Source organism: Lepisma saccharinum, chromosome 17 (assembly GCF_977018435.1).
Source record: "Lepisma saccharinum chromosome 17, izLepSacc3.1, whole genome shotgun sequence".
Taxonomy (NCBI): domain Eukaryota; kingdom Metazoa; phylum Arthropoda; class Insecta; order Zygentoma; family Lepismatidae; genus Lepisma; species Lepisma saccharinum.
The window spans coordinates 23,820,390-23,834,505 of NC_139245.1; the positions used below are offsets into that span (position 1 = coordinate 23,820,390).

Genomic DNA, 14,116 nt, shown 5'->3' on the forward strand with positions numbered 1-14,116 from the left:
AAATCATTACTATTTACAAATAAGTGTTTCATACATGAAATCACATCATGTTTGTTATTTTGAAATTTGTACATCCTTTATACACTTCAGAGGGCTGGAAACACTTCAGAAGAGCAGCACAGTTGACACTGACTGAAAATAACTTCACTGGCAAATATAAATTTCAAGGAAAGGCGTGAGAGGTAAAAACCCTGTTGCTCTTCAATATATTTCGAAATATATGGACATGAGGAACTTCAGTTCTGATTGATAGTAGAGAATATGCCAATTTATAGACATGAGAATTTCTCATACCTTAGGTCAGAGACAAAGAATAAATAAAATGTAGAAGGATGCAGAAAAAATATTTAGCAAGTAGATTCACCAATTCATTGGTGCTTTGTTCAGGAGTAAAGCAGATAGGAAACAGACGACAGAAGTGTAAATAGGTTAACTATAGTAACTTCATAAAGTGACAAGAATTAAGTCAAATTAGCAGATATACATACAACTTCTGGCAAGTGCATGTATTTAGTCATTGTCATAAGAGTATTGATATTCTGTGATATACAAACTGGCAGAATCAATTATATCTGCAGGAAAATTATGTCGTAAATGTAAACTTTAAAAAATCAAAATTTTTAAATGTTGGAATACTGGATACAATCCTATTAATATTGATGTTCTTTCGTTTCTAACTATTCAATGAAAATTTTAATTGTTTATGTGCCCAATTTGCAGCATCAGAAATAAATTATAGGAGTACTGATATTGGTAAGAGTACAATACAAGCAAAGATACAGAGTGCCCTTTGACAACAATATTTGAAAAATCAGACAAATTCACGGTCTGGTCCCTGGTCAACAGTATTTGCAGCAAATTGAAACAAGGCCAAAAAAAGCAATATCCCAATGCTTGAAAATCTAAATAATAAATTCTGACACTCCAGGTTTAAAGACTGACAGAGCCTGAGAAGTACGCATCACGAAAGAAGGAAATGTCTTGAATGTAGTAAGATTAGCAGTGGAAGACAGTTAGAGGGATGGCTAAGACCATGAGGTATTTTCTTAGTATGCTAAGGTAAAATTCAGCGATGAGCAACCAAAAGAGGATACATGGATAAAGAGGATACATAAGGACAAGGTACGATACAGGGTGTAATACTAGTCATTTTTCACGGTATAAAAGATGCACCACACTTCCCATCACAGTGAATCTGGAGGGAAAAGTACATTGATTGTCTTCTTCAAGCCAAGCTTGGGAAACATGAAGTCCACTGTTGCTTTGTTTAGCTCATCCAGCGCTAGCTCCACATGAAGCTTGACCACATCATCCGATTCTTGCTGATGCACAAGCTTTAAAGTTCGATACAACTCGAGCAGCACATCCTGCAACACCTTGAGTATGGAAAAAAAAAATCATTGAATCACCACAAACTGTTTATCGTAATGGACAAAAGCACAAAAGTCACACTCCTACAAGCTAAAGTGGTGAGGCAATGTCTCATTATAACCACTACATCAAGCATACTAAACTGAAGATAAAAGAAAGCAATAATACGAGGCAACTTTTTTTCTGTTACTGACATCATTCCCTACAGTTTATTTTCTCCCTGTAAGTTTACTGAGACAAACAGCTAAAGCTCAGCTGGAGCAATGGCCGATGCCAGCAGATCCATTTTCGAAATTTCCTCTCCTGAAAGACCTTTATGAAATCCAAAATCTGAAAAATTACATCTGCTTAGAATTGCTTCTAGAGCATTCAAGTGAATCTTCGTGTGGTTTGTTTTTGATGTTTTCTAGACGCTTGCAATAGTTTTGTGACTGAGAGCATATTATACTATTGCTATTAGGGATGTGCCGAAGCCGATTACAGATGTATGAAAATCGGCAGAAATTTACATATCGATATCGGAATCGGCAAAAATCCGATATTTAAACCAGTACAGATTATACTAGAGTTTTACCTACTAATAAGTTTTATTTATTGGAAATTTGGTTATGATTCATCATTATTGTAGAGTTTTTGTAATAAAATTATTGCGAACTCGCATTCAGAGGATCAACCTAACTATAAATCGGAAATAAAACAGTACATTGCTGAACCAGGATCTGCTGTTGTATTGGAAATTCAAAAATGAGTATTCAAACCTGAAGCAAGTGCTGAGAAAATACTTGAGCATACCTGCTGCATCAGTATTCAGTGATTGAGTGTTCACTGTTGCTGAACAGATTTGCGATAAGAGAAGAAGTAGGTTCCTTTTGTACATGCATATATACATTCGCATCTCTTGAGAATATATATGTATATACATATGATATGCAATAGAAATGAACATACCAAATTTATTTTTGTCATGCAGAAAATAACATCCCATTTCTGTTTAATAATCTTATGTATCGGAATCAGTTAAATATCGGCATCGGTATCGGTTCCAAAAATTATCAGTGAGTACATTGGCATCGGTAAATTTTCAGCTTCGTCACATCCCTCTCAATTATTATTTCTCTAGAAGAATTCTAAGCAGATGTAATTTTTCAGATTTTAGAATATCAAAATGTTTTTTTTAGAATGAGATGAGATTCAAAAATGGCTTCACTAGTGTCATCCAAAGGTCCAGCCAAGCATTAATCCTTGTCGTAAAAATGATCAGAACTCATGAAAATGACATCTAACACAATGGACATGGGTATACTGGCAAACATTAAAGTAAAAAGGACAAAACTATCTAAAAATAAAGGAGGGCAAGATGGAGGGGGGAGACAGTGGAAGAGAGAAATACTACGAATGAATCCACATATTAATTTAGAGGTTCCATCTACAGGGAATGGTGCATAATGATGAATAAGCATCACATTGATTTACTCTACCCCACACTTTATTTATACTAAAAATGTGATAGCAAATGAGGATGTATGTGCCTTATAGATTTACAGAGATACTAACCAGATGCAAAACTCTTATCTAAGGTGGTGGAATTGCAAAACAAATAGAATGTAAAAAATGTTCTGCCTTAATTGGCAGTTATGACTCCAACTATATATTTATTGTTTCTTTCCTTCTCGTCCCTCCCCCCATTGCCTTCAACTGAAATTAATTTAGAGCTTTAATTCATGAGAAAACTGTGTATCGAGACCTGCGGGTACGTATATATGTATGTATGCATTAGTTTGTTTTTTAAGTACACTTCATGCACAGAAAGGCTAATCATGACTAGTCTTACAGTTTCAAGTGGAATCCAAACCACTAAGTACCACCACTGAGTATTGAACCTGGGACTCCTTTATTACAAGGCAAAGAAGGTTTGATTGATTGATTGATTGATTTAGTTTATTTTACTTCGCGTTTTGTGCCTCTTGGCTAATTTGCGAAGATGGGGATGAGTGATAAAATGATGAAATTGATGAATGGACATTCACAAACAACCAAGCCTGACCGGGATTCGAACCCAGGACCCTTGACGTCGCAGCGCGATGTGCTAACCACTCGGCCACAGGGTCGGGCTAGGCGAAGAAGGAAACCTACAGGTGACAAGTTTGTGAAATAGAGTGATGTATATTAAAACTTGTGCAGAAAGTGTTGCAATAAGTTCCCAAATTTCTTCACAGCTATATTCAAGGTAATGGGGTACTTGAACAAATAGGTATTATCATTTGTATAATTGGGTGCAATTTTACCAAGAAATGTTTCAGCAAGGACCTAGTATGAACTATCAAGATATCCAAAATAACTTAGTTTCAACTGAACCCATTTTCTTACAAAGAATATGCCATATTCCTAGCAATTCCAATTCTGTGGTCTGAGTGACTGTCATTGGTAAGGGAATCCAAGTAGTGCAGAGTGGTTAGAACAGTGTGCTACGATGCTAGGGGTCCTGGGTTCGAATCCCAGCCTGGGAATGGGTGTTCTCTGCGAGTGTCACTTCATTAATTTCATCATATCACTCATTATGATGGTGGGATTAGCCAAAAGTGGCATAAAAGTGCTGCTAAATAACAAAGATCAGATCAAATAAATCAAGGGCATATTGTTAAAGCTATCAAAAGGGTGCAGGAGATACACAAATATGAACCCCATTTCTTCCAATTTAAAGCATAAAAAAGATTTTAAATGGTAACACAATTAAGTCCTGTTTCCATATTAAATAAACAAAAGTTGCTGACCAAGGCATTTTATTAAAAAATAAAAACACTTTACACACTACGTTTCTACTCTATATCAGGACCTCCCCGATGGTGCAGTGGTAGCATCGTCACCTTGTAATCAAGGGGTCCCGGGTTCGATACCCGGTGGAGGCACATAGTGGTTCGGATTCCACTTTAAACTGTAGGTCCAGTCCCAATTAGCCTTACTGTGCACAAAGTGGACTTAAAACATCAACTCAAACCAAATTCTACTCTAAATCAGGGTCTTCCTCATATAGAGTAGAAACGTAACGTGTAAAGTGTTTTTGATTTTTAATAAACTGCTTTGGTCAGCAACTTTAGTGTATTTTAAATGGTGTATACTGTAAGTACTTCATTTTAAAAGTCATTTATCCTTATACTTTCATTTCATAATTTGAGTTGTGTTTGAAAATGCCACACAGAGCATTGTTAACCAATAAGACATTGGCAGTATTTAGGATTTCCCTTCTTCCAGTCTAAAGATATGAACGAGACGTTCAGAAAAAGCCACCTGGGTTAGGTTACTGTTTCTGATATTATTGTTTACTAGTTATAATTTGTTGCATAAATTAATATTCAACAATTAGATAAAACAGCTTAAATGCAATTGAAAAAAGAAGTAGGTAAATTAAAACTGTTTGCTTGCAAAATAATGTAGATAACCAACTATTCAATATTTCATGTTTCACATGCAACATGCACTTTGCTCTTTACAAATTTCCAAACAAGAACTTCAAAAAGTGAAGGCTGCATAGCAGCAATTTCAGCCATTTTACAATTGACAATTATTGACAAGGCACTTTAATTTCACAATAAAATTATGAAAGTTAATAAAAACAGAAAATTTTCCAATAAGAACTAACTGAACTTCTTATATTCATCAACTAGCTGTGACTAACTTTGAAAGAATAAAAACAATTTACCTTTATTGCATCTACTCCCAATCCATTTAGCAACAGTGTTATAACCATGACTGCAGCTCTTCTAACCTCAACTGCAGGATCAGTTCTCACAATGGACCTCACACACAGAAGGATCTGAAAGACAGAAGCAACGATATTAACCAACATTGCTATTATCAGGTGGATTTATCTCCAATACAGATTATATGTATTAGAGGCAAAGGATAATAATTACTTCATCAGAGGGGGGAAATGGCATTTACAAAGTAGCATCACCAGTTTTGAATTTGGTAAATAATGTTTTCAATTAATTATGTACTAATTCTGGAATTCAGGTATTGCATGAACATTACAATTCTCAATATCCTAGAGGGGTACAAAATTTGAATTGTATGTGCAAAAACATTATGTCAAAAATTAAATGAATTTTTAATATCATACATGAATCTAAGAAAATTTTAGTACAAAACTAGTAATTTGCTTGATATAGTTACAGTGCAATACAGTAATGTTCTGACATTTATAAGTAAATGAGAATAATTTCAAATTGTTGAAATGTTAAAATAAGATTCACACTCATTCTGCCCAAACTAATTCCATGACTTCTCCAGGTAATTTTAAAGTCAGTTTCCAGACAATTCTGTTGTACTGTTGACCTCCTAAAGTTTTAAGTGTTAAACCATACTATCTATTGTGGAGAGAAGGATTATTCAACATTATCCAAAATGAATTAACAGAAATAAACAAAAAAATCATTTTTAATATATTTCCAAGTAGAATGTATTTACATTCCAAAATCCGGGCAAGTACAAATAAACACTTCAATTACCCAGACTTCTTCATATTTTGGATGGATTCTCAAAATTCTCTGCTTTTTTTCACTCCTAGATTGACTTCACTGACTTTTCCAGGTTTTCTATTAAAAGTGACAATATTGCTAACAATCTTTACGAATGCTGGCATCAATATCAGTGTAAAGACTTTAGATGTAATAAATATATATAAAAATATTCAACAGGCAATAGAATGAACAGTTTTTAGGTAGGCGCTGTGCAATATAAATTTGTTTGATATCGTTTGAATATTCAGAGAATTGCATTTTCTTTGGATAAACCTAAGTTAAAATAGGAGTTCCACAACACAATGGAGTCATTTGCTCTGTTGTATGTAGTTCTGAACCACCCTTCTTATCACGAAAATAAAAATAAGTGAGAATGAATGGTGCTGTTTCATTCTCAATGTACAAATCAAGCACAAGGTAGTACTTGGAAGGCCATCACAGATTGTGATAATGTCAATATCAATGTGGGTATTATCGATATATCGAGGCTGATATTGTTTCAATATTGATGCTTCATTACTTTTAAAACATTGAGTCAATATTGATGTATCTCACAGCCTTACATTTTGAAAGTATAGGTGCTAAAGCACACAGACACAGTCTAAGCATCAATCTCTGCAGGATATGCTTTGGATGTTTGGAAGCCACAATTTCACTTACCTCCTGAATAATAGGTCCTATCTGGAACCTCAACACTCTACAAATTTCACCAAGATTGGAAAGACTGGAAGCTCTGACCAAGTGATCTGGGTCTCTTGTGCCAACCAAGAATGCATTCAGCAATGGGGTCTTGTACTTCGGTGCCATTTCACCTAAAAATTGAGTGCCATTTAGCAGACAAGCTTTTTATGATTTACAAGTTTCTCATTAAATACCAAATATACCACAAATAGATTGAAAGAGCCAAGCTGTAACTACTGTATTACAGGTGGCCGATATTTAATCACTATCTGCTGTAAGAATGAAGTCAATGTAAACAAATCCATGTGATTTCTGAGAAATTCCATTGGCTGTTTGAATGGCAGTTGTGTGGGAATCTTGCACGTAGGAATATAGTGTGTGTGATAAAGCCATACCACTGAACGTAGCTGCTATACTGAAGTTGTGGGACCTCATATCATAAGCTGTACAACTACAACCAAAATAACACCAGAGCAGAAGACACGTGGCTTTATTTACATCAACTTCATTCTTGCAGTGAATGGAGAATGGTGGTACAGTGTTGAAAATTTTCATTCTGAATTTATTCAATTATGTCTAGGACCAATTTGGGCTTGTAGTAAACAATTAGAAGGTTTTCTTGCCATTACTTCTATGAATGTGGCTGAATTAGTAGTCTGGAAACATTTAATATCTATTTCCATTCTGGTAATTTTATGTTACTTTTTCTACACCTTGGGTTAACAACAATGAGGAGCATTGTATAACAAGTTGCCCAGATAGTTAAGACATGAACCAAGAGTGGGAAGATTCAAGCATAAAATCAAATCAATGCTAATTGAACATACAATTGACTCCACACAAGAATACACAGGAATGAGGAGATCCGACAGACAGTTGGGGGTGGTGGAGCTTCAGGACAGAATAGATCAGGACACGTGAAGAGGATGGGTGCAGAAAGACTGGCAGTAGGAGCTTACAATGCTCAAGGAGTGGGAGTAAGGTCAAAGGGAAGGCCAAGCTGTCGGTGGAAAGAGCAGATAGCGGAGAGTGTTAGGAGAAGAGGACAAGATTGGAACACGATGGAAAGAAGGAGTGGTGAAAGACCAGAAGAAAATGAAGAGGCTTGACTTCTATACCGATCCAGCCAGAGGCAGGAAACAGCAAAGTATGATGATGAAGAATACACAGAGGCAACACTTACCTTATGATTGCAGATAGAACTACAGACATTGTGTATAAGTGTTAGGGTTTCCAGGTTTTGTATATGTATAATCAAAGTAACAAAAACGATAACGCTAGTGTGGTTAGTTAGCATACATGTGCTGTACATCATGTCAATTACAACTAATTTATCTTGTGCACGGGTTATTTATTATATATTCCATTTTGACATGTTCTATACTACAGATGTACCCACTTGTACAAAATTGTAGTCCTTGGATGCAAATAAATCAAATGATGATTTGATGAAAAGGATTATTGTAGGAACAAAGTCACAACACATACCTTAACCAGGATTCAACACTATACTCATATACAACTGAACTAACAAACGAGAGCCAGCACCCTTGGTGAACATGTTAACAAAGTTCTCAATGAAATAAAAGGTCCTAGGTTCGAATCCCGAGTATGAGATGGAAGTTTCATTGTTTGTCTATTTCACCGGTTTACCATTAATTCTTAATGTCACAATTAACCAAGAGAAAAAAATGAAATGTCCATTTTTAGTTTCCTGCATTCTACAATCTTTACCAGTGATCACAGTGAGTAGGATGCAGGGAAATGTTTTCCCTCCCAGCTAGCAAAATTTTTGAAAAGCATCTCTCCAACTGTCTGACTGTTGTCATGTTAGACTACAGGATCATCCTCCCAGTTAACCCCAAAGGTTGACCAACATCCCCTGGCTAACATTTTCAACTTGAAGCTCAGGTCTTCACAGCCTCAATACAGCAAAACGTTATAAAATTTTCCCCTAATTTTCACATTTTTAATCTTGATCCTCCTGCAAAACGTAAAATTGAGGTTTCACTGTACTAAACAACAAACACTTTCGGCAACACTTGTAAATTGGAATTTCAGTTACATTTGTCCTGAACTTAAGTGAAATCATGCTTATCTTCCCTGTCAATTGTTCTTACATTCTATTACTTATTTGATCCTGCCTTATAACGTTAACACACAAGCCAGTCTCATCATCAACAAAGCTTACAATATCCAACTGAATATTATTTTGAAACTGTAAACATTATCTACCTCATGGCTTCTTGTTTCACCAATTGCAAATTAGAAAATTTATAAATCTTGGATATACGGTGGAATCCTGATTTTACATTATACTTTTTTACATGTTAAATTTTAGCCTTTGGCTTCTGAACAAAATATAACCAAGGTTCCGCTGCAGCATTTTCCCAATACGCTTTTCTGTTTATTTTTGCACAAATAGCGAAAATAATAATACAAACCTAATGACTTTGTTACTTGCAGTAAAACCTCTCCAATTTTAATTCTAAGATCTGCCACATCTTCAGGTTCCTTGTTTGGCTTGGTCCTGATTTCCATGTATTCATCACATAGTGTTTTAATAACATTATCAGGAAATACGTATGCCATTGTTGCTAATCCTTTCACAGACATTAAATAAATATAGGAGTCTCCATGGTCAAGGTTTTCCTAGAATATGGAAATAGAAAATCATTCACTCTTATGATGGATAGGAAGATCCGATTGTTACTTAGTACGGCACAAAATACTGTGTGAACACGTGTATTAAAATTATACTTCTATCATATATTCTTATATTCCTGTCCTTGTGTTTGGCCATTACATAATGTTTTATAGGAACATGGTAATAGCATTGCAAATCACGCCAAACATCGTTGAATACTACCGGGTGTTTCAACAGAAACGCCGTGATTTCAAATGGCATTTTAAAATATTTATGATAACTACCCAAAAAAATATTTACATAATCTGATAGAGAAAACGCAAAAGTTTAATGGAAAACATGTTTGAAATGTCCACCTTGACGACTTATCACTTCTTGCACCTGGTTGCACATGTCAAATATCTGACAAAGGGTTGCACGACTAACTTGTGCAGTACAGTGTTGGATGTTTGCTTTTAAATCATCTAGTAATCGCAGTCCTCGTTTGAAAACTCCCTGCTTTAGGAAACCCCACAAGAAATAGTCTCACTGGTTTAAATCAGGGCTAGTTGGAGGCCACTCTAAACCATTTTGAAATAAATGTGTGTAGCGATGTTGAGTTGTATGCAGCCTAGCTCCGTCTTGCTGGAACCATTGCTGACGAATTGGACAACGTTTCCGTCGAAGACCAGGAATGAAGTACAGTATTCCTGCAGCATTTGCAAATAATTTTCTGATGTGACATAGCCATCAAAAAAGAAACGTCCAATTAAGCCACGTTTCGATACACCACCATACCAAAACCTTTTGTGCGTACAGAGGCATCTCCTTCGTTCATGTAGATTATAGGTTGCCAAAAATTAAATTTTAGACTTTTGTCAATCATAACATATACAAATTATTACTGTGAATATACTAAATATTTATTTTAGGGTCATTTGAAATCACGGCATTTCTGTTGAAACACCCGGTATGAGGAAAGAAAAAATAAAGTGGGCTGCTCATACGCTAACCAAAGCTAAAGCACAATTATAAGATTTCTGGGATATTTTCCAAATTTTGATTGATTGAGTTGGTGTTTCAAGTCCACTTTATGCACAGTAAGGCTAATTGGGACTGGACCTACAGTTTAAAGTGGAATCCGAACCACTAGATGTGCCTCCACCAGGTATCAAACCCGGGACCCCTTTAATTACAAGTCAACGACACTACCACTATGCCATCGGGAAAGCCTTCTTTTTTCACACAGATTTTCCCTAGTTTTGAGAATATGTGTGGCAAAAAAATGTCAAAAGTAACTCTTAATAAAATCGTAAAAACTCATAAAAGAAACAATTTACACAATAGACTTAGAATTGAATGGCATATGACATACTAACTAGAATAATTATGATACTGTTTAAATAAAGTTGCGAACAATCACTTAATATTACTTCTGTGATGTGGCTTTATCTAATCATTAATTGAATGTTCATTTGTGGAAACATGGACAATTGCACATAATTTTGAATAATTGAAACTCAAGTATACAAGATCATTGTCTTGACAAACAGCAACCCAAACACAAGATGGGAAATTTTAGTTATCTTTGCTACTAAAATGTACCTGTTCCTGGGATAAGTCTATCTTCAAAAATACATTTTTCATTTGTCTGAAACCAACGCTGACCAATGCTTATTATGAATTTTTAGTTTTGGTTAATATTTTTGTACTGGAAATTATTCTAGTTCATGAAGAAAATTAATGAATGAGTAAATAAAGTACAAACCTGAAAAATATGAAGAACTGTACTCTTTTCCTTCACGGTTTCTGCATCTCTCTCTTTAACCAATTTTGACAATTCCAGAAGGGCATGTCCACGAACTGGTATCATAGGATCAAAGAGGTCAAACAAGGCTTTTTGAAATCTACTGCTCTGACCACTTTCAGCATTCGTATTGAATAGCTTAGTCTTACTTTTTGCATCTGATTCTTTATCTTTTTGTGGGTCTGGCATAGGTGAACGTTTGGTTTTATGACTGGGTGGAGATTTTTTGTTTTCCTTGTTCTGTGTGGGACTTGCTGATGAGCCGCATGCGCTCCTTGTCTTTTCAAACTTTTTAGTAGAATGTACACCACGGGTGAGAATCATTTCATACAACTCCTCTGCAAGAAACTGCAGTTCTGTATTTGAAACTTTATCCATTATGACTTTTAAAGGTTTGACAGTTCCTTGTAGTGTTTCCCATTCGTTGGGCTTTAACTTGCGATCCACAACAAGAACACTCAAGACCATTAAACTCACAAACAAACCTTCTGAATGCTCGTCTTCTGCATCTGCAGTACCATCAGCAAGGCTAGAGGCTATTTTAGTAAGAAGAACTTCTAAGAAGTCTATTACCACGGATGGATTCTCTTCTATGCTCTTCTTAACTGATGCATTTTCAATTAGGGAACTGAGAAGATTTAACGTTAATAAGTGTTTCTTTGAATGCCCTAGTATGATTTCCACATGGTCTTCAATGTCCATCAGAGTATTGTTGGACAACGATGGAAGTTCGTCACCACCGCACAACTTCTCACTAAGATTCTTCAACAGGAACACAAAGAGGTGATACAGAAGTTGTCCACTTTCGTTACATTCCAGCAAGTCAAGCAAACAATCAGTATTGTCATCAACGTTTGAAGAAAACATATCCTCCCCGTCATTTCCTTCCATTCTAACCACTTGAATACCACCTGAAGATCCAAACTCAAATTCCACTTCCGAGTTAACATCCAAGATGGTACTTGACTTTTCGCAGTATATGAACACGCAGAACGCATTCTCTCGGAAATCAGAATTACACTCACGCAGCACTTTCACTAATAATTCCTGAATGTTACTTTTCAAGTACGAAACACTGTTGTGTGCTCTTGTATACAATTTGTACAACACGCCTGATACCGGAAGAAGCCACTTTACGGACACGGCAGTCAAATCACTTTTAGGAACGAAACTTCTGTGCAAACATTTAATGCAGAATTCCATTTCTTTCTCTGACACTAAGACCCTTCCTGTTTCATTAGAGACTGTGCTTGTACATTTCACTAGGGGATAAGTTAGAGATTTAAGTAGGTTTTCCTCGAATATAGTAGGGTTCTTTTCGGACATTGTCTTCATGCACATTCTAGCAACTTCGATGTATTGCAGGTTGTGTGGATCGTCTTCTAGGCACAAAAGGTCTATTACCTAAAATGAAATGACACTTTTCTTAATAAAAAATTAAACATAGATATATCGTCATTTTGTAGAAGAAAAGAGTTAGAAAGCAAGATGAAATATCTGAATAATGAATACAATGTATTTGCAGCAGATCTATGCATCATGACTAGGGACATTGAATTTTTGCGATGCGCGAAATCACAAAATATGAAAAAAGATGCAATTTTGAACATTCTGCACGTAACTACACCTCCAATGATGAAATATGCATGAGTTTTATTCACGAAGTAATGTGAAATGTGTGCTTTTCCACGAAATGAAGGCTTTTTTGCGAAATAACCATGAAATATCATCAAATTAAGTAGAAAACATGCAAAAACCGGCAATCAAGGTTGTGCGCGCAAACTGTCGATTTGTAACGAAAACGTTTGCCTAAAGTTTCCTACCACTTGCAGCTGAAGAACGTTTTATCTTCGATCACATCAGGAAGACGCTGCAAATTGGGATTTCCCGTGCACATAATCTCAGTTCGAAAACTTCGTTCCCTGTCAAGCTGCATTCCTTTCTTCCCCCGAATGTCTACTCAACTTCCAGTTTCATTGAACTTGCTAGCTGTACCAGCGATAAAATTAGTCTGTTCCCGCACATCAAGGGAAACAATGGTGTAATTTGTGTTCAGTCATGAATGAATTTTGTTTATCATCATGTGATTTTCAACATGTGTTTGTGTATGTGCAGTAGTGATTATTTTATTTGTTGGACAGCAAGGATATCCTTTAAATACATACAATGAATAAATCACTTGAGATATGCAATTTAGAAATGAAGTGATTTTGGGTTGATGTTTTCCTTTTGGTTGGACAGCTAAGTACTTGTGTATGTGTACAGTATATAAAAATGAAGTAGTTTATCAATTTATAGCTCTTTTGTATGTTGTTTCCTCTCATGATGAAAAAGTGTGTGCCATTTTTTTTTTCCACAGCTGGTATATACCGCTGATCTAACATTTTATTTACCGCTCTCCTCAGTTTTTATTTACCATAAATTTGTCTCCCTAATCATGACCAATGAACACACAGAAATGATTTGTGGATTTTGCTGTTTTTAACTGTATAGGAAAGGAAACAGGACCACAAAGCTGGATAATATCAAAATTGAAGGAAATACTAAAAATTGACCAGAAGGGAACAGTTGTTGTTGTTGTTGTTGTTTTTAAACACACATCATATGTACTATGCAAATTACAAATATAACTAGATAAGGTACTGATCTCATACAGTTGATGGCGTGGAAACTTTACAAACCTTTTAATTAAATTCACTACTCAAAAATTTCTGAATATATATAAGTGTTAACGTATTATAATTTTAGAATGTTTGCACTCCTGCACAATTGTAGAGCACTAGGGCCACATATTTATGGTGCAATAAAGATCAAGATTTCGGTACAAAACTAGGCACATTTTGGGATAAATTTTATTTAAAAACTACACTTATTACACAAAATAAAAATTTCCCTTCTAATAGCATATTTATATAAATATCAGAGTATTAAGTTTATTCCTGTATAAAGGAGTCCCATTTTTGCTTCACAAATATTTACAGCAGAATTAATAAATTTTCCATGATTTGAATAACTCACAGGATAAATTGGACTTTAAAAAGTGTGGTGTCAGTAAATAAATTCTAAATTTCATGTTTAAGAGTTTATTTTGCATTTTGCTGTTCATTTCCCATC

The 14,116-nt window shown here is 35.3% G+C and overlaps 1 protein-coding gene across 1 annotated transcript in view; it reads right to left on the minus strand.

Annotated features, from left to right (window-relative positions):
• The window catches only part of Tango6 (transport and golgi organization 6), a 32,054-nt gene continuing 17,938 nt past the window's right edge, over positions 1–14,116 (minus strand). The window contains exons 6-10 of the mRNA XM_083139148.1: positions 10,964–12,406; positions 9,014–9,221; positions 6,549–6,700; positions 5,069–5,182; positions 1–1,376 (exon numbers count right to left, since the gene is read on the minus strand). Coding sequence (XP_082995274.1) covers positions 1,185–1,376; positions 5,069–5,182; positions 6,549–6,700; positions 9,014–9,221; positions 10,964–12,406 — 2,109 coding nt within the window. The 3' untranslated portion in view covers positions 1–1,184. The remainder of the gene's footprint in view (positions 1,377–5,068; positions 5,183–6,548; positions 6,701–9,013; positions 9,222–10,963; positions 12,407–14,116) is intronic.